At 15.0% G+C, this 20,568-nt stretch overlaps 5 protein-coding genes and 1 non-coding gene across 6 annotated transcripts, besides 46 other annotated features; 3 read left to right on the forward strand and 3 right to left on the reverse strand. All coding sequences in view use genetic code 6, as the record gives it.

Annotated features, from left to right (window-relative positions):
* Window positions 1–13: 13 nt before the first annotated feature.
* Window positions 14–45: a microsatellite.
* A 26-nt stretch (window positions 46–71) lies between these two features.
* IMG5_179150 (protein phosphatase 2c, putative) lies at window positions 72–1,278 on the reverse strand (the record flags this gene model as incomplete). The annotated part of the gene is made up of 6 exons (XM_004027592.1): window positions 72–280; window positions 327–456; window positions 507–588; window positions 636–786; window positions 838–985; window positions 1,024–1,278. 6 exons carry the CDS (start codon window positions 1,276–1,278, stop codon window positions 72–74), a joined length of 975 nt encoding a protein of 324 aa, XP_004027641.1.
* Window positions 1,279–1,929: 651 nt separating this feature from the next.
* Window positions 1,930–1,998: a microsatellite.
* Window positions 1,999–2,231: 233 nt separating this feature from the next.
* Window positions 2,232–2,278: a microsatellite.
* Window positions 2,279–3,058: 780 nt separating this feature from the next.
* Window positions 3,059–3,103: a microsatellite.
* A 55-nt stretch (window positions 3,104–3,158) lies between these two features.
* Window positions 3,159–3,251: a microsatellite.
* Window positions 3,173–3,215: a microsatellite.
* Window positions 3,252–3,413: 162 nt separating the features above from the next.
* Window positions 3,414–3,479: a microsatellite.
* Window positions 3,480–3,744: 265 nt separating this feature from the next.
* Window positions 3,745–3,796: a microsatellite.
* Window positions 3,755–3,800: a microsatellite.
* A 505-nt stretch (window positions 3,801–4,305) lies between these two features.
* Window positions 4,306–4,381: a microsatellite.
* Window positions 4,382–4,580: 199 nt separating this feature from the next.
* Window positions 4,581–4,662, reverse strand: IMG5_179160. Its single transcript has one exon. It is a non-coding gene; the product is annotated as a tRNA-Ser (tRNA).
* A 78-nt stretch (window positions 4,663–4,740) lies between these two features.
* Window positions 4,741–4,853: a microsatellite.
* Window positions 4,742–4,843: a microsatellite.
* Window positions 4,744–4,856: a microsatellite.
* Window positions 4,746–4,853: a microsatellite.
* Window positions 4,857–5,353: 497 nt separating the features above from the next.
* Window positions 5,354–5,400: a microsatellite.
* A 901-nt stretch (window positions 5,401–6,301) lies between these two features.
* On the forward strand, window positions 6,302–6,757 carry IMG5_179170 (hypothetical protein; the record flags this gene model as incomplete). The annotated part of the gene is made up of 1 exon (XM_004027593.1): window positions 6,302–6,757. One exon carries the CDS (start codon window positions 6,302–6,304, stop codon window positions 6,755–6,757), a length of 456 nt encoding a protein of 151 aa, XP_004027642.1.
* A 368-nt stretch (window positions 6,758–7,125) lies between these two features.
* Window positions 7,126–7,210: a microsatellite.
* A 174-nt stretch (window positions 7,211–7,384) lies between these two features.
* Window positions 7,385–11,365, forward strand: IMG5_179180 (morn domain repeat protein; the record flags this gene model as incomplete). The annotated part of the gene is made up of 8 exons (XM_004027594.1): window positions 7,385–7,832; window positions 7,970–8,053; window positions 8,273–8,599; window positions 8,878–9,184; window positions 9,270–9,857; window positions 9,975–10,438; window positions 10,624–11,141; window positions 11,195–11,365. The coding sequence occupies 8 exons, from the start codon at window positions 7,385–7,387 to the stop codon at window positions 11,363–11,365; spliced, it is 2,907 nt and encodes a 968-aa protein (XP_004027643.1).
* Window positions 7,919–7,968: a microsatellite.
* Window positions 8,622–8,680: a microsatellite.
* Window positions 8,671–8,709: a microsatellite.
* Window positions 8,693–8,731: a microsatellite.
* Window positions 8,750–8,847: a microsatellite.
* Window positions 9,213–9,251: a microsatellite.
* Window positions 10,531–10,571: a microsatellite.
* Window positions 11,366–11,414: 49 nt separating the features above from the next.
* Window positions 11,415–11,469: a microsatellite.
* A 668-nt stretch (window positions 11,470–12,137) lies between these two features.
* Window positions 12,138–12,184: a microsatellite.
* Window positions 12,143–12,184: a microsatellite.
* Window positions 12,169–12,209: a microsatellite.
* Window positions 12,210–12,397: 188 nt separating this feature from the next.
* Window positions 12,398–12,433: a microsatellite.
* Window positions 12,434–13,201: 768 nt separating this feature from the next.
* Window positions 13,202–13,269: a microsatellite.
* Window positions 13,270–14,670: 1,401 nt separating this feature from the next.
* Window positions 14,671–14,742: a microsatellite.
* Window positions 14,680–14,739: a microsatellite.
* Window positions 14,680–14,746: a microsatellite.
* Window positions 14,689–14,743: a microsatellite.
* Window positions 14,739–14,794: a microsatellite.
* Window positions 14,795–14,867: 73 nt separating this feature from the next.
* IMG5_179190 (hypothetical protein) lies at window positions 14,868–18,000 on the reverse strand (the record flags this gene model as incomplete). Its single annotated transcript, XM_004027595.1, has 9 exons — window positions 14,868–15,203; window positions 15,269–15,672; window positions 15,789–15,861; window positions 15,914–16,859; window positions 16,983–17,276; window positions 17,318–17,465; window positions 17,524–17,654; window positions 17,700–17,770; window positions 17,869–18,000. The coding sequence occupies 9 exons, from the start codon at window positions 17,998–18,000 to the stop codon at window positions 14,868–14,870; spliced, it is 2,535 nt and encodes an 844-aa protein (XP_004027644.1).
* Window positions 15,689–15,759: a microsatellite.
* Window positions 16,864–16,926: a microsatellite.
* Window positions 16,931–16,979: a microsatellite.
* Window positions 17,191–17,231: a microsatellite.
* Window positions 17,784–17,837: a microsatellite.
* Window positions 18,001–18,053: 53 nt separating the features above from the next.
* Window positions 18,054–18,107: a microsatellite.
* A 20-nt stretch (window positions 18,108–18,127) lies between these two features.
* Window positions 18,128–18,167: a microsatellite.
* A 228-nt stretch (window positions 18,168–18,395) lies between these two features.
* IMG5_179200 (hypothetical protein) lies at window positions 18,396–19,894 on the forward strand (the record flags this gene model as incomplete). Its single annotated transcript, XM_004027596.1, has 6 exons — window positions 18,396–18,660; window positions 18,778–18,845; window positions 18,903–18,995; window positions 19,061–19,201; window positions 19,246–19,605; window positions 19,820–19,894. 6 exons carry the CDS (start codon window positions 18,396–18,398, stop codon window positions 19,892–19,894), a joined length of 1,002 nt encoding a protein of 333 aa, XP_004027645.1.
* Window positions 19,670–19,761: a microsatellite.
* Window positions 19,670–19,775: a microsatellite.
* Window positions 19,706–19,784: a microsatellite.
* Window positions 19,711–19,784: a microsatellite.
* A 577-nt stretch (window positions 19,895–20,471) lies between the features above and the next one.
* Window positions 20,472–20,529: a microsatellite.
* The last annotated feature ends 39 nt before the right edge of the window (window positions 20,530–20,568 follow it).

Raw genomic sequence — 20,568 nt, forward strand, 5'->3', positions numbered from 1 at the left:
AATTTACTTTATTTATATATATATATATATATATATATATATATAGTTTAGCAATATACTTTATATAAAAATCAAGACTTTATTATTAATTATTATTTAAAATTTATACCTAATATACTAATATTATCAAAACTTTTATGTAATAAACTTTATTAAAGTAAATTTTCAATAGCCTCGCCAAATATATCATCACAATTGTTATTATTTTTTTATTAATTTATTTTTTACCACATAAAATTTATGCATTATTCATTACTTAATTTATCAAAAACTCCATCACCTTTAAAAAATATAAAAATAAAAGTATAAAAAAATCATAAAAATACATCCAAGTAAAATAAAATCGTAATTCTATTAAATTTAAATACAAGTAATATCAGGTTATGCAATAACTACATTAATATTTCCTCCATATTTTTTAAATTTTGCTTCTATATCCCCCATACTTCTAGAAACCTTATAATAAAACATATATACATATATAATTATTTTTAAAATAAAATAACTGCTAATCTTCCAGGGATAACTCTATGTGGACCATTTATATATAATATAGGTCCTCCGGGGTTAATAATAGGAACTTATCGTCTAATTAAAATAAAAAATAATATACATATATACTTATTTATTTATACTAATAAATTTTTCCTCCATTTTATAATATTCTTTTTTCTTCATCAGGATGATTTGGTTTATGATCAGTACTCAAAGCAATAATTTTTTATCCATTATTAGTACTTAAAACAGCTCTAGAATCTCCTAAATTAGCAACAAAAATTAAATCATCTATTTTTTTTGGTTTTTGTTCTAAGAAATATAATAATATTAAATATTTACTTAAAATCATTAATAAAATAATACAAGAACCAGAACGATCTAAATTTTAAGGATTATCGGCTTTTTTTAAAAAAGACTCATCGGCATTTAAAAATCCATTTATAATAGCTTATTTGGGATTATGTGGAAAATTATCATCTTTAATAATCTAAGAAAATTTATAAAAAAATAAATGTTTTTTAATACAAAATTATGTAATTAATCTTTTAAAAAATCAGCGCATTAACAACCTCCATGTCCGTCATAAATTCCATAAAAAGAAACATTTGGCCAATCCTATATATTTTATTTATTTAAAGGTTTTCCTATATTTAATACTATACTAATTCTATCTTCATTATAATTTCTTATTAAACCTTTTTTTTTTATTAATTTATTATTTTTTTTTAAAAAAAATAAATAAATAAATAAAATATATGCCTTAATGCGTGTTATACCCATATTAAACTACATAACTATTTTATTTTTAAGAAGTTTTAGTTTTTTCAATTTTAGGTAATAATTTTTGATCTAAAAGTTCATTTTAATTATTTAGAGAATGATAATCATGTGGTTGAGGTATTATTTATTTTTAATAATAATTATCTACTTCTTATGAATTAATATTGGTATTAATTTTCATTTTTTAATTTATATTGCTTATTTCAGGATTTAAAGAACTTTGGCTTAATAAAGGCTTTATTTTTGTTAAATTCCTTTATTAGTTTATACTTTGACTTTGTAATACTGAATTATATTTGATAATGTTTTTTAGACTTTATTTTTGGAATAGTTATATGCTTGGATTTTATTCAGATTGTATTTTGGGAAATTATATTAAATTGTTATTTTATGTAAAAAATTAATTGTCATTTAGTTAATTTTTTGTATTTTTTTTTAGCTTTCTTGATAATATGGACTTATTTAATTGCCTGTATTTTATATTATAGTTTATGCATTGGTTTAAACTAAAAAATAATATTAATTTAAAATTTATTTATATTTTTTAGAATAAAATACTTTGTTTTATGTTTTAAGTTAAAACAGGCTTTTAAAATATAAAAGGATGCTTTTAATATATATTATAAGACTAGTCATTTCTTAAATTTTGAAATTATTATTCATGTAATTGTTATTATTATTATTATTATTATTATTATTATTATTATTATTATTATTATTTTAAGTTATTTATATATATATTAATTTTTTTACTTTTTTTTAATTTTCTTTTCTTTTATTTTTTAAATAAATGTATTTATTTTTATAAGATTAATTATGAATTATTATATACATTTTTATCTCCTTTTAAATTATGAATTTTTCTACTAAATAAATAATTATAATAATATATTCTTTTACAAATATAAAATATTTAACTTTTATCAAAGCTTAAAAAATTATTTTATTCTAAATTTTTTATTAAAAATGTTATAATTTTTTTATATAAATAATGTTTAATAAAGAAAAAAAATAAACAAATATTCATACTATGAGTTATAAATAGTAAAAATATAATAGTATTTATAATATGAGAATGTAAATCGAATTCAAAGTATGTTAGGATTTGATAATTTAACTGAAAAAAATGTAAACTAAATTGATATCAATGAATTTTATTTATTTAATAATAATATTTATTTCATTAAATAAGTTAATAAAAAAAAACCAAATCAATATTACATATAACGATTTATAAAAATTAATAGTTTTGTTTAAATTTATTAACTAATTAATTATTTAACTATTATATTAAAATTATATATTATAATTTAATTTATTTATTTTAAATTTTATAAAATTTAACTAATGAAATTATATTATTTTTTAAAAATACTTAAAAAATATTATTACCATATAATATCCTCACTCCTTTTAAAATTCAAAAGATATATCTAAAATTTTAATATTTTTCTAATTAGTTTTTTATGTTAAACCTAAATCATCTAATTATCTCATTATACTACTACATTCATTAACTAAATCCACTGAAATTTCCGTTGTAATTATTTTATTAGATTACTGTAATTCATTCGCTAAAATTTAAATTGTATTCATTTTACTTTGATAACTGTATTATATACATATATGTGTTTATAGCAATCATTTTTTTCATTATTATGAAGACTAATTTATTCATTAGTGTACTACATTCACTACAATTTTCATAAAAGTCTAATTATTTTATTTCTTTATATAATCCATTATAAATTCTAATAATAATTTACTTAACTAAAGAATATATAAAACATTTTAATACTCACTTATAAATCAGTTTAAATACTCAGTATTATATTAAAATTAATATTTAATCTATATAATAATTGCGAAAACATCAATACAAAAAATTAATATTATTAAAAATCTATAAAAATTAAAAATATTAAAAAAATTAAAAAAATAATTAAATAATAATAATAAAAATAAAAATATTATTAGGAAAAAATATATTATAAATTTAAATATATAATTTAAAATAATAATACTAAAAATAATTTTATAAAGACATAAATTATTAATTTAATATTGTTTAATTATTTTAATATATATAATAAAAATACGGTAAAACAGATTTAAATTAAATAAATAAAATATATAAATTATAATTATATATTTTTTTTATTAAAATTTATAATTATAATTATTTTAGTAAAAATTATAATAAACAATTAAATAAAAAAAAAAATTATTTTAGTAAAATGTAAAAATAAAACAAAAATATATGATTCGAATATTTAATTTTTGTATTATATAGATAAAAATATTTAATAAATTATTTGATTTAAAATTTTTAAAAAATTAAATATATATATTTATAATATATATTTTATTTTATAAATCTTTAATATACTTATATATTAAAATTATAATTATTATATTTTTTTATAACTAATATTTATCATATAATTTTTTTTATTGTTTTTATATATTTACATTAATTTATTAAAAATTTATATATTATTTTTTAAAAAGTTAATTATTATAATTAATTTATTTTAAAAAAAAAAAAAATTATAATTAATTATTTTTTTAATTTGAAATTATTATAAAAACAATATATATTTTTTTTTATTATTATTAAAATATTAATGATATATGCTTTTTATAAAAAAATAAATATAATTATTTATATTATTATTGATTTTTTTATTTAAAAGAGTTTTAGTATAGATAAAATTAGTATAATTTATTTTAAATAATTTAAATATGATTTACTTTATTTAAGATTTTTTTTTAATTAAAATTAATATATAATTATCTTATTTTTTATATATTTAATACATATATATTGTAAACTTCAAAATATTATCATTGAATATTATCTTATTTATAAAAAAATTATATTTGTATTAAATAATCTATTATATTAAAATTTTCACAACGCGATTTTTAAAAGGCCATTTTTATTGCTATATATTGATTTTATATTTGCCTTTATTCAATAATTGAGAATAATTTATATATAAAAAATTATTAATAAAAAAATTGTTATTTAATAGAAAATTAATATTATTATAAATTATTTAATAAAAAAAAATATTAATATAAAATTAATTTAAATAAACAATAGATGAAGAATAATTAAATACTAAAAACAAAAATAAATAAAGAATAAAGAACAATTCTGATATTTGAACTATATTATTAAGAAATAAAATATTTTAAATCAATAAATAAAATTATATATAAAATACTAAAACATAATTTTTTTTATAATTATAATTATTTAAATATTTTTACACTTTTGAAAAAAAATAAAAATACGACACCTGTGAGATTTGAACTCACGCTCCCAGAGGGAAACGGCTTAGCAGGCCGCCGCCTTAACCACTCGGCCAAAGTGTCTAATACATTAATTTTAATAAGTATAATGTTTTAATTATTTAATCAATAGTAAGAATATATTAAAATTAAATAACTTTGTAAATAAATAAAAATATATAAATAAAAATTAAAAATAAATAAAATTATTTAAATAAAAAAAAACATAGAAATATATAAAAATAATAATATATAAAAATATATATATATAAATATATTTTATTTTTATACATTTTTTTTATATATTTTCTTTATTTTTATTAATTATTATATACATTTTTATATTTGTATTTCTTATTATTTTCAATTTTATTTTTTATTTTAAATGTTTTTATATTATTTTTATTTTGTTTCATATTATATTTCAGAATATTTTTTAAAATTAAAAGAATATTTTAAATTTTTAGATTTTTAAATAAAAGTAATAAAGATATTTTTAAAATATATATATAAATATTTAAGAAAATAAATAAATTTATAACTTCTATTTATAAATTTTGAATTTTTATTACATTTATATTAGATATTTTCTAATCTTGTATATAAAATATAACAATTTATATTAATCCATTTATAGATTCTCATATTATATAACAATAATTAATTATTTAATTAAGTCTTTCAAATATGTTAATAGAAAAAAGAAAAAAGAAAATATTATTGTTATTAAAATAAAAAAAAAAAATATTAATAAATGATGATTAATTAAAAAATATAAAAAAAATTTACTTTTATAAAGAAATATTACAATTTAAAAAGAAAAAAAAGATATTTATTAATTAAATAACATAATAATATTATATATATATATATATATATAATAATAAATTAATATATAAATAAATAAAAAAAATGTTAAATTCTTGTGGATATCACTCAGAAAATTAACGATAATAATTATGCTTATCTTTACAATGCAAACAAAAAGGTCTAGTATGTTCTAAATGCATTGAAGATTCTCACAAAGATCACTATAACATTAAACTTGACGAATTTTTGAATGTATTATAAAAAAACTAAGATATAAAACAAACTGCATCTGCTCTACTATCTTAAATAGGTACTTTCTAAACTGACTTAGATAAAAAATACTTATCTATAATATCTAATTTAAATGACACAAAGTAACGATTTAACACTGAAATAGATAATTTAATAAAGATATACTCTATAAACAAGGAGAACTCTTCCCGAATATTTATTAAAATGTAGCTTTTATTATAAAGTATGGACAAGCTTCAACTATCAATGAAAAACGAGCAATATTTTAGCGACTTAATCACATATATAAGCTTGGTTATCTACAATTACAATGAATAACCTTTCGAAAAAAACATAAAAACTCATCTTGAAGAAATAAACTTAAAATCGATTTCAGTAAATGGTTTTTTTAATAAACACGAGCAAGAAATAAGCGAAACATGCAAAAAATTAAACTAATAAATAAACGAAATGGCGAATTAATAATACATAGATATTCTTTAATTTTTAGAACTAAAAGACCTCAAAAAAAACGGCGATGAAAAAATGAAAATCCTATGCTGTAGACAATAGGACTTCCCAAGCAAATTCTCTACAATAATTATAGATAAAAAATAAATAGAATCCGCTGAATCTATTGTAAATAAAGTCTTCCAATTCTTCAATATAAGCCCAAATTTAAATGCCGTCATTTAATTAAGAGACTCAATTGACCATTCTTAAATCTAAGACTTAAAAGACCTAAAAGACCCCAATTCTGTAATCGTGGAAATAATTTATCCTTTAGAAAAACATCAGGTAAAGCCTCTTTATCTTATTGGAATATCCGGAAGTGCAAGATGTGGTAAAGGCACTTTAGCCTAATAATTGTGTATAACATTAAATGCTGATGTAATACACTAAAACAGGTTTTATGACTAGGAAAAGATATATAAAGAACTAGATGGAAATTGGGAAAAATACGAAAGTATTAAATGGAAAAATTACAAAGAACATATACTTAATGAAATCTAAAAAAAAAAAAAAACTGGAGGATATCTTATTATTGAAGGTTGTTAACTATATAGAGAAGAATGGCTAAATGAAATTCTTGATTTAAAGCTTTTTATTGATTTGGATGAGATTTCTATGTATGTGAGAAGAATGAATACTACAGCTGTACATGATAGCTACTTCTGGAATATTGTAGTAAAAGAATATTAAGATTATTTGGAAAAATATAGGATTATTAAAAAAAAGTAGGGGATATTGATAAAAGTAAAAAATAGTGTTTTTGGACGGAAAAAAAGATAGTGAAAGTATTATTTAAGATAGTCTAAAAGCTTTAAACTTTTGAGTTTAAGTAATTTAATTTAAAAAAAAAATAACAAAAAAATAATTACATGTAATGTTTATTATGTTATTTTTTATTATATAAAAAATTAAAAGAATAAAAACATATAAAATATAGGAATTTTAAATATAAAAAATAATTTATATATATTTACTTTTTATAAAATGATAAAAAAAATTAATTATTAATATAAAATTATATTATAAAATTTAAATTTAATTAATTAAAAAAAAATATATATTAAATATATAATTATATACATTAATAAATTAAAATATATATATATTTTTAATTTTTATAAAAAAATTATAAATTATTTATAAATCTTAATGTCTTCAAATTAAATTAACGATAATTCTAATTTAATATTTAAAATTGTAGAACCAAAATATGAATATTAAGGAGAAATTTTAAATGATCAAAAACATGGGTATGGTGTTGAAAAAGATTTAGCAAGTAAATTAATACTATAAAAAAAATAATAAAAATAAAAAAAAAGAAAATACTATATATGAGGGATATTTCGAAAAAAATTAATATAGTGGAGAAGGAATTTTGTATTATCAAAATACAAATTGTTTTTTTAAAGGAAAATTTAAAGATAACTAAAAATATGCAGGTATAGAAATATGCCCAAATGGCGATAATTACGAAGGCGAATATTATAATGATAAATATAACGGTAGAGGTTTTTTACATAATATGACAATGCATTATAGATATGAAGGTAATTTTTTAAACGGATTAAGACATGGATATGGTAAGGAATTTTATAAAAATAATTCATTTTATGAAGGAGAATTTAAATATAATTAAAAATATGGTAAAGGTAAACTTATATTTATAGATGGGAGTTATTATTAAGGAGATTTTGTAAATGGTAAAAATAATTATATTAATGGATTTATAAATTTTAAATTAAAAAAATTATATAAATAAAAAATATTAAATGTATATTTAAATAATTATATATATATATATATATATATATATATATATATATATATATATATATAGGTATGTAATGTGGATTTGGTATTCATGTTGCTAAAACTAAAGATTCCATTGCAAATTTAAAATTAGTTAATGCTTAAAATTAGAGTTACCTTTAATAGAAATTGAATATTTAATTTTAATAAGAAGAAAATTTATTAAATAATGAATTAGATCAAGAAGATAATAACGATGCATCTAATAAATATAATTAAATTTAGGATTCAAAATAAATAAATAAAACATCATCTAAGCCTGATATTAGTACTTAAAAATCTTTAAAAACCTAATAAAGTGTTTTATAAACGGGAAATGATGACTATAAAGAAAATATTAATTTTTAAGATGAAGTTATAAATAGTATCGACATTTAAAATGAATTCTATTATGAAGGCGAGTTTTTAGATGGCTATAAACATGGAATCGGAAGGTATTTCGAACCTAATGGATCGTATTATTATTGTAGGTGGGAATATAATAGAAAAGTTGGAAGTATTTTATATTATAATGCTAATAATCATTCTCATAGCATTTTTAATTATAAAAATATTGATAATTGTGTAGATCATTTTATTAATCCATTCCTAGATAAAAACTAAGATAATATAATATGGGAGTTTAAAAATGCTCCAGGTTATCCTACATATGATATTGGTAAAAAAAATTATATTATTTGTATATATATATATATATATATATATATATATATATATATATATATATATATATAAATATTTTTATTTTTCATATATATATTTTTTTTTATTTATATTTATGTTGTTTTATATATTAAAATTAAAATTTTAATTATATAATTTATTTATTTAATAATTATATATATTTTTTTTATAAATAAAATATAATTTTTTTTTTATATTTTATATTATATTTTTTTTAATTAAAAAACTAATATATAAAATATATTTATTTAGATTGTTGCAAAGCAAGAATTGATGATTGTGGAATATCTGGAGAAAAATTCGAAGATCCTCAATTTTAAATAAATATATAGAGTATATAATACGAACTAGATGATTTTGAAGATGATTTAGCATGTTCTCTTTTGAGAATTTCAGAAAACTAATATAAAAACAGGGAATTGTTCAGTAATCCTATAAGACCTAACTAAATAATTTTTAATGAACTTTCAGATTATCAATTAGTTACAGTATTAGAAGCATTAACATATTTTCCATAATTATATACAAAAATATTTACTATTAAATATGAAATTGATTAGTAACAATTAATAAAAAAATTAATATAGTTTAATATATATAATTTTATTTATTAATATATATTTTATATTTTTATTTATATATAGAGTAGGATTTTTTATTCTGAAATAATATATAGACTGTCAATGGAAAGAAATAGCAATAGATGATTATATTCCTTGTATGGACAATAAGTATGAAAAAGTAGTATATTCAACAAATAAAGACTTTGATATAGGATGGATAATAATATAGAAACTTTTTAGTAAATTAAACTAATCATATTTTTATCATTTAAAATAAAACAAACTGAGAAGATATGCAGATTAAATTCTTTAATAATTTACTGCTTTACCTTCTAAACATATAAAATGGAATGAATTAACACTTCCTTAGGCTATTATAGACATGGAAGAGACACTTCATAAGTTTTTTTAAAATGAAGATAATGAAATTAAAATTTGTTATTTAAAACAGAGTTTTTTTAGTAAAGATGCTAAAGTTCCAGTTAATTTTCCTTTTATTATCCTGGATTATATTTTTCTTAATGAACCTATTAAATATAGGAATGCAAAAGTCGACAGATTTTTACTTTTAAAATGTATAAAAAAAGAATATACACTTTTTAAAGATAAAGAAATTAATAATGAGAACTTTTTTTAAAAAAATAATGAATTATATAGCTATCTATAAAAGTATTTATAAAAAGAATATAATAATGAAGATAAAGATAATAAATAAAAAGAAAAAAAAAATATCAATTAATAAAACTATAAATAATAAGAAAATATAGATCATATGTTTTTTATAAGTATAAATATATAATATTTATATATATTTCTTACAATTACTTTATATTTAGGTTTAAATTAATTCATTTTATTATTTTCGGATATTTTTATATTATAAGGAGTTAAATTAAATATATAAAATAGTTTTTATGTTAAAGAAACAATAGGGGATTTCCAAAATAATGACTTAAAATATTTTTTTAAATTTAATTTAAATTTACCAACAAAAATTTTAATTAATATTGAATAAAATAGAAATTTATTAAATTAAAGAAAATCTTCTAATTTTAATTTTTAAAATTTTCCTATAAGAATTTTACTTTCTCTTTTAAAAAACGATAAACTTAAATATAGAAAAAATGTAAATTTATATTTTTTTATTTTTTCTTAGAAAAATAAAATAATAAAAATAAAGTATTTAAAAGAAAAATTCATTAAAAAATTGGAAGAAGAAGTCTAATTTTAACATTTAAAATAAATAAAAAGTTAATAAGATAATAAATCTCCAAAATCAGCATAATAATAATTAAAACCAAAAGAAATTTTAATAAATAAAAAGTAAAAAAAAAAACAATAAATATATATATATATATATATATATATATATATATATATATAAATAAATAGAATAAATAATTAAACTACTAAATAAACAATAAAAAAACATAAGATTAATAATTTGATAATAAAAATAAATAATATCCATATAAATATATATTCGGTAAAGGTTAAATTTAAGACCGAAATACATTCAAAACAGTTAATTTATAAGCAGGAACTTATATTTTTATGGTATAGTTAGAAGTTCCAGATTCTAAAGAAATAAAAGGGAAACAATAAATACTAATAGATTTCATAATAAATATTTTTAGCACAAATTTAATATAAATTTAAAGAATTTATTTAAATTAAGATTTATTTATTTCACAAATATATGAAGGATTAATAATTAGAGCTGATAAAATTTATTAAAAATCAGGTAAAAAAGAACCTCCTAATTTCCAAAAATCCGATTTGAGTGAAAGGGATAATGGAAGTGATGATATTATTATTTGCCAATATTATCTAAAATCCGAAGGAACTTATTTATAGTGGCTTTCAAATAAAAGTAATGATAAAAGTTGGAGATAAAAATTATATTTTAGAACCGAAAATATGAAAATAATAGATTAGAATGATTGTTATAAAGTTATATTTTTTTTAATCTAAAAAAAATATTATTTTTTTTTTAAACAAAAAAGGTTGATCTACATTTAATGCCTAATACTGAAAAATTAATAATTGTTTAATAAATTAAAGCATTACCTTACAATCTTGAAGGAGGAGAAGGTATTTGTATTATTGATAAAATTATTAGATAATAATAATCGGATGAGGAAGAAGAAGAGGATAAAGAAGAAATGAAAAATTGAATAAAAATATATTAAAAATTTTATATACAAATATAATTACAATTATAAGTTTTTAATAATATATATTAATTATTTTTATAAATTATTATATTTTAAATAAATATTAATAATAAGTTATTTATTAAAAATTATATATATATATATATATATAATAATTTTATTTAGAAAAATTAAATCTAAATCACTTATTATTTATATTAAAGTGTTGTAAAAAATTTAAATTAATAAAAAATAAATAAATATATATATATATATATATATAATTTATATTTTAAATATTTTAAAACTAGTTCTAATAAAAAATAAGTCAAAAATTTATAATTATAATAAATAATAATATTTTTAATTAATAAAACACTATAGAATCAAAAAAATATTAAAAATAAAAATTTATTTATATTTTTTTAATATTTTTATTTATATAAATCAATATTTTATTATTTTTAAACAATCAAAGTGTTTTAAGATATAAATTTAATTATTTTATTTTTTTCTTAAAAAATAATTTTATACTAAAAAAATATATATTTTAAAATCAGAAATAAAAATATTTTTTAATATATATTGTAAATAAAAATTTATATTTACAATAATTTATAATTATATTTTGAAATTTAAAAAAAAATTAGACTAAAAAAATATAAGAAAAAGTATAAAAAAACATAAAATATAAATTTATAAAAAATAAAATATTTTATAAAAAAGTTAAAATCAAATATTAATATTATTATATCTTATAAAAATAAAAAAAAAATTATATATTGAAATTGTAATAATAAAAATAATATAATACATAAAAAAAAATATAATAATATATAATATATATATATAAATATATATATATTTAATTATAATTTTTTATTATAATTTTGTTAACTATATATACAAAAATAATAGAATAATTTATATTTTTATTTATTTATTACAATTTAATTTTTTTTTCAAAATAATTTACATTATTAATTTTTTATAAATTTAATATTTTATAATATATTTGTATATATATATATTTTATTTTTACATTTATTTATTTAATTTTATCTTTTTATAATTTTATATGTTTTATAAGTTAAAATTGGATATATAATCTGTAATTTTTACGGAACCTAATTATACATTTTAAAGTTAGTTTTATATTAAGCTATTTTTTAATTATGCTTTATAAGTAATAAAATTTTCAATAAAAAAGAATATAAAAAGTATTTAGACAATTTAATAAATGATTTAGTAATTTAATTTAAGATTCTTTTAATATTAGTTATATTTCATAAATATGTTTATTATTATTTCTTTTAATATAAACAAAATGAAAATTTTAAATTTGTTAAATTGTATATAAATATTTATATCATATAAAAAAATTATTTATAATTTTTTTTATTAATTATTATAATATCTTCTCATATAATATAAAATATTATAAATAATAGATTGTTTTGAATATTAAATAGAAAAAATTAACTATATTAAATAAATTAAAAAATATTTAAATCTTTTATAATATTATATATATAAATTTAAAAGAATAAAAAAATTATTTAAATATAAAAAATTAAAAATTCTAAAATATACATATATTTATATATAAAGAAATATATTATAATAATTAATTTAAAAATCAATAAGAATTTATTTTAATAATTTGTCTTGTTATTATTATTTTTATACTTAATTAAATGTATAAATATTATTATAGTGATTAAATATTATTTTAATATTTTTCTTCTTTTGTAAATAAATAATATGAATAAATAATGTTCTAAATAATTTTATTTTAAATAATCAAATAATAATTCCATTTTTATTTCCAAAGCTTAAAGATAAATCATAACTTTAATTATTATTATTATTATTATTATTATTATTATTATTATTATTATTATTATAATTATATTATTTATTATATTTATTTTCTTAATTTAAATCTTAATTATTAAATCTTGGCGAAGGAATATCATTATTATTATTATCTTAATTATTATATAGAATAATTAAATCTTTTTTAATTTAAAATTCTTATTTATTGTAATCTATTATTGGTTATTTTTTTTATTAAATTTATTAATAACTATTTTCTATTTTTATTGAATTATTATTTTATTTTTATTTGAATTTCTTAAATTCTATATCATTAATTTTTTTAACTTTTTTTAAAAAAAATTATTTATTAACTTATTTTTATATTTTTATTATAATAATTACAATTTCTTTCATTTTTATAAAAATTATCATTACTAATCGAATGATTTTTTCTTTTTTCAATAATATCTTTCCAAATTTTTTGTTTATAATTGTTTTATTCAAAACTAGGATTTCTCATTTATTTTAAATTTTCTAAACTTAAATTTTTTTACATTTAAGTCTATATATTTTTATAATTTTCATATCTTTATTTATTAATTTCTTATAATTTTTTTAAGTTTTATTCTTATTTTTTATATTAATTTATTTTATCTAATACTTCAGTTGCTTTTTAAGAACAATTTTAATAATAAATACTGTTTTTTATTTATTATATTTATAAATTGTTCTATTTTTTAACATTATTTTCGAATATTTAATTTTATAAAAACTATTAATAAATCTCTTAGTATCTTTTTTTTTCTGGAGAACAGAAATTATTTTTGCTATCATCTTCCTAAAGACTATTCTATTTTCCATAATATTATTTTTATTATTCATATTTATAGTTTCCTTAATTAAATAACTTAATTCGATCATAAAGATATGCAGATTTTTAATCAAAAAGACACTTTTTATCTTTGAAATTTTATTAGACTTTATTTATTTTTGCAAGTTTTTAAATTTTTTGGATTTTATAATTATTTAAAAATCATATTCTTTATTTTAAATTGATTTTTTTATAATTAACTCGTAAATGATTCATAAGCAGTACTATGATTGCTTTTTAATAAATTTTAGGTTGTATATTATTAATTTTATTATAATGTATAATCTACTTATCCATAATTTATTTTATTATTTTATATCATGTTTATTTTGGAATTTATTTCATTTTTTTTTTTTTAAGTTGAGAGAATTTCATTCCCGTTTTCTAATAAATTTATTTATTATTTTATAAATATATTTTTTTTTTTTTTTTTTTTTACTTTAGTTATTATATATAGAATGTTATCTATAATTTAAATAACTCATTTTTAATTTTAGTTTTCTTTTTATTAAAAAAAATAAAATGAAAATTAAATAATTATTTTTTTAAAAATAAAGCAAAATAATAAATACAATTTTTTTTTATAATTTTTTTTATTTTTTATTGATATAAATTTATCCATAAAAAATAAAAAATATTATTTTATATAAAGATATATATAAATATATATAAATATTTATATATTTATATATAAATATATATATATAAATTTATTTATTTTTTTAATATAAAATTATTATTTTTTTAATTTAAATTATATAGTCAAAAAAATAAAAAATACACCAATATTAAAGTTTTTAGAATTTTTATATTTATATGTATTTATTATATTCATAAATTTAATTCTACTCCTACTTCTAAAAAACATTCTTTTACTTATTAAATATCTTCCTCATTAAGAGTTTTTAAAGAATGTTTTAACTTACTGTTTCTATTAAGTATATATTTTAAAGATTCCCTTAATAAATAAGGGAAAGACTCTTTAAATGAAACTAACTAGAACTATTCAGATTTCATAAAAGCTAACTTGTTTTCTAAATCTAATTTTAAATTGGAATTTTTTTCTAATTATTTTTATTATTCTTAAAATACTAGCTAAAGAGTATCTAAATTTTATTATTTTATTGAATTGTTTTCCCTTAACTTTTCATTTTCTTTAATTAATTCCTATAAATATTATATATTTTATCAATATATATATATAAAATATATTTATTTTATATATATTATACTTTTAATTAAATTGATTTTTTTGTTAATTCTTAATTTTATTCAGTTAATTCCATATTTTTTATTTTTAATTCTTCCATATATTTATTTTATGTGGCAATTTTTCTAACGTTTCTTTCCCTTTCTTATTCATTTTATTATTTATACAAATCCAACTTGTTTTTATAATCTTGAATTATTTTTTATTTTTCCATTCTAAATTATTCATATTCTTTTATTTGTGTATCTTAAGAAGAGGCATAACTAGATTCTATTGAATTTCGAGTACTAAAAAAATTATCCATAAAAGTTATTTAATTTTTTAAATTCCTAACTGCAGTAATTACTTCTTAAATTTCCTAATCATTACCCAATCCTGTACTATTATTTGTCAATTTTTTTAATTCATCGATTTCACTTTTTAACCCTATAATATGTATTAAATATATATATATATATATATATATATATATATATATATATATTTATTTATAAAAATATATATATATAATATTATTAAATCTTATTTATATAAACTAAAACCTTATATTTCTTTTTTCTTTTAATTAAGTTCACTTCTTACTTTATATAAATTTTCAGATGCTTCTAAATTTTCCTTTTTATATATTTAAAATAAAAATATAAACAAAAAATCAAAATTATTTAACTTATTTCAATTATTTATTTTTTTCTTTTTTATTTTTTATTTAAAGCTATAGTTATTCGATTTATCCAAAAGAGCTTTTATCATCTTATTCTTAAAACATTTTAGTTTTACTATTTTCTCTTGAAAGTTTTTCCAATTAACTTTTCTATTATTCGATTTCCCTTTATAAATCAAGAGTTAATCTTTCATATTCTTTAATAGAGTTTCTTAATAATTCCGCTTATTCATTAACTTATTTAACTTTGACTTTATTTCTGTTAACTTCCTCATTATAAACTGAGTTCATTTTTTCGAAACATTATTTAAAATACCCAAATATAAAACCAGGAAAAACCTCTGAAAAAACTTTATATTTTCCATTTCCTTTTTAATTAATTAAATAATTTTTTAAAAATCTTTAAAAATCATCAATTTTTTCTTAAAAAGACACATTAATTTAATCAGGATTTTATATATTTGGTAAAGAGAATTAATTCATAAATTTTAACAATACATTTTTACAAGAATTCAAAGAAAGTTCTTTATTTTGTTAAATTTTAATATTAAATTCCGTATTTATCAATTCTTATAAATCTTTTCGAATTTCAATTAATTATTCAGCATCAATAAAGCTTTTTGATCTTTTTTACATTTCTGAAAATACATTATCAACAATAACTCTATGTTATTCTATTAATATTTCTTCATCTATAGGTAATTTTTCAGGTGAAAATGCTTAACTAACATTCTGCAAATATTAACTTCGGGCCTCTTCATGTTCCCTTCTTACTTAACTACTCACAACGGCTTCTAAACTATTCATTATATTCGGAATTCCTCCAGTATTAATTGCTTATAAATATTCCATTACTAAACCCATTAGCATTTTTCCTGTTAAAGTTTTATTCATAATGCTTTTAGCTTTAATTCCTTAAAATACTTTTTTTTCGATATTTGTAACTCCTTCTCTATATAAATGAATAAATAAATAAATAAATAAATAAATAAATAAATAAATAAATAAATAAATAAATATAATTATATATATATATATATATATATATATATATATATATATATAAATATATTACATGAATGCTGGTCTTAATGAATTCCAGGGTTATTTTTCAATCCTCGCTAATTTGTGTTCTTCATCTAAAGGACGTACTAATGCTTCACAATCTCTTATTTAAAAATATTATCTAAATTTATCTCTAATTTCATTTTTTTTAATTATTTCTGAAGTGTTTCCAGGTAATGGTTTTAAGCAATTTTCTAAATAAGCTTTTGGTGTAATTCCTCTTAAATCTAATGAAAAATCTCTTAATATCCAATAAAAAGAAGGAAAAAATTCTCCTAATTTTGCATCTCCGTCTGACATTTTTCTATATTAATATATATTAGATTTTTTAAATATAATTTTTACTAAATGCATATATTTTCACTTAATCTAACAACCAAAGATAAATTTTCAATTGCTGATTCGTCTATATGTCCAAGATTATTATAAATAAACATACTTGCAAGTAATACAGAAATGGAAAAAATTTTCATATCAATTGTTAAATCTCTTTCTTTATTTTTACAAAAAAATAAAAGGATTTTTTTTTTCATGAAATAATTTTTATTTACAAATTGAATTTAACCCTTCTGTATCTAAAATTATCATATCAGTAGTTTCATTTAATTTTACAGGTTTATTCCAAACCCAAATGCCTTTTGTGCAAGGATTTGTACTTGGACCAATTGCGAAACCATCCATTCTATTTATTATTTATTTTATAAATAATTTTTTATATATTTTTTACTATTTTAAAAATCGATTTGCTAAAAAAGATTTTCCTGTTCTTTATGGACCGGCTATTACTAATACTGCAATCTTTTTTATTTAAATATATATATATATATATATATATATATATATATATATATATATATATATATATTTATTTTAAATTATATTAGTTTTTTAAATACATTTCTATCACCAATTTATTGTAATAATTATATTGCTTCAGGTGTTATGTTAAATTAATAATTTTTATTGTTTAATTCGTCTTTTGTTTCTGTAATATCTATAAAAAGTACTGGTTAACCTGAATTTTTCATTTGTTAATTTTTATGTTAAATAATATATATTATTTTATTTTTATAAGGTGTATTTTATAATTAAAATATATATTATTTTATTTATAAATAATATATATATTTATTTTTGTGTTTATAATATAATTAAATAATAAAATATTTATTTATAATAATATATATTATATTATTATATTATTCTTTTTTTATTTAAAATATATATTTATTTTAAGCTATATTTAAAATTTAAATACAATATAATGATAATAAATAAATATTAATTATTATTAATCTCAATCTAATTTTTTTTTTTTTTTCTTATTTAAAATACAAAAAAAATATTTAAATAAAAAAACTAAAAACAAAACTATATATTTTTATAAAAAAAAATAAAAAAATTTAAACCTCAATAATTAAAAATGGATATTAAAGTATCAAAGCCTAAATTCTATGCAGATGCTAATATAAGAAAAGGTTCAAATTTTTACGATTATGAAAACATTGATATAAATTGGGGGTATATAAATAATTATTTTATAAAAATAAGGTAATAAAAAAATATAAATAGTGAACAAAATAATTATGAAATAATAAGAAAGCTTGGAAGAGGTAAATATTCAGAAGTATATGAAGCTATAAATACTTTAATTAATAAACAATGTGTAATAAAAGTATTAAAACCAAGTAATATATAAAAAAATTAAAGCTATAATAAAAAAAACAAATATTCCAAAAAAAAAAAAAAAAAAAAAAGTAAGAAAAAAAAAATTAAAAGAGAAATATCAGTCTTATAAAAAATAGGAGGAAATATAAATGTTATTAGTCTTTAAGATATAGTAAGGGACCCAGCATCTAAAACAACAAGCTTAGTAAATAAATTATAATTAAAAATAATATATTTATTTTATTTTTTACATAAATTATAGGTATTCGAATATATAAATAATATTGATTATAGAACACTTTATCCAACTTTATCTGATATGGATGTTAGATATTATACATATTAAATTTTAAAAGTATAAATCTATTACTATTTTATATAATTAATGGATTTTATTTTATTTTTAAATAAAAAAAAAAGTGTTTAGATTATGCACATAGTTAAGGAATAATGCACAGAGATATTAAACCTCATAATATAATGATAGATCATGAAAAAAGACTATTAAGAATTATAGATTGGGGTTTAGCAGAATATTATTTTCCAGGAAAAGATTATAATGTAAATAAAACAAAAAAATATTTAATAATATAAAAATTAAAAAGGTAAGAGTATCTTCAAGATATTTTAAAGGGCCTGAATTACTTGTAGATTATTAATATTATGATTATAGTTTGGATATATGGAGTCTAGGGGCTATGTTCGCAGGAATAATATTCAAAAAAGAACCATTTTTCTAAGGAAATGATAATTATGATCAATTAGAAAAAATAACAAGAGTATTGGGTACTAATGAACTTTTCGAATATTTGTCTATTTATAAATTAACTTTAGATAAAAAATATGAAGGAATATTAGGAAAAAACCCTAAAAAACAATTGAATAAATTCGTTAATAATGAAAATAAAAATTTATCTAATAATGAAGCAATAGATTTATTATCAAAAATGCTTTTATATAATCATGTAAAAATTAAAATAATAAATTTAAAAATAAAAATAAAATTTTCAAATTAATAAAAGAATATTAATATTTATATAAATATATAATATAAAATATAATTATATATTTATATATATATATATATATATATATATACATATATACAAATATACATATATTCATATTTACATATTTACATATAAATATTTTTTTATATATTATTTTTTATAACATAAGGCTGAAAGAATAACTGCTAAAGAAGCCATGTTACATCCTTACTTTTAACCTATTTTATCCATTAATGATAATTGATTATTAATATATTTTATAAAAATATAGTATGAATTTTTATTTTTATGTTAGGAAATTAATTATTTTTCTTCTGCATTTTTTTTATATAAATTTAAATTTAAAATTTTTAATACTTATTGTATATGTATTATATAAAAAACATATTTTTATATTAAATTTATTTAAATATTAAGAAAATATTAATAATTATTATTTATTTATATTTTGTAAAAAAATGTAATTAATATTTATTTTATATTTTTATTTTTTTTAAGATATCAATATTTGATGTAATTATTATTATTATAAAATAATTCAAATTAAAATTATTTTAACAATTATTTAGAATATCATATTATTTTTATATTAATTAATTATCATACCATTATTAATATTTTATTTAATATAATTCCTATATTTATATTATTTTCCTTATCATTTTATTTTTTTTGTCTTTATTAACCATTTAATTAGTTTTAATGAAATTACTATATCTATTTGATTTTTAATTTTTTTTAATTTTATTGACTAATATCTATTTTCAAATAGAGCATTTACATTATTTTCATTTATTTTCTATTAATTAGTTCAAAATAATTTAATATAAATATATAATTTATTTATTAATAATATATATATATTTTTTTTATATATAACTTCATCTATATCATTTTCCTAAACTTTATTTTATATTA

The sequence above is a fragment of the Ichthyophthirius multifiliis genome (assembly GCF_000220395.1).
Source record: "Ichthyophthirius multifiliis unplaced genomic scaffold scaff_1120509251308, whole genome shotgun sequence".
NCBI classification, from domain to species: Eukaryota; Ciliophora; class Oligohymenophorea; order Hymenostomatida; genus Ichthyophthirius; species Ichthyophthirius multifiliis.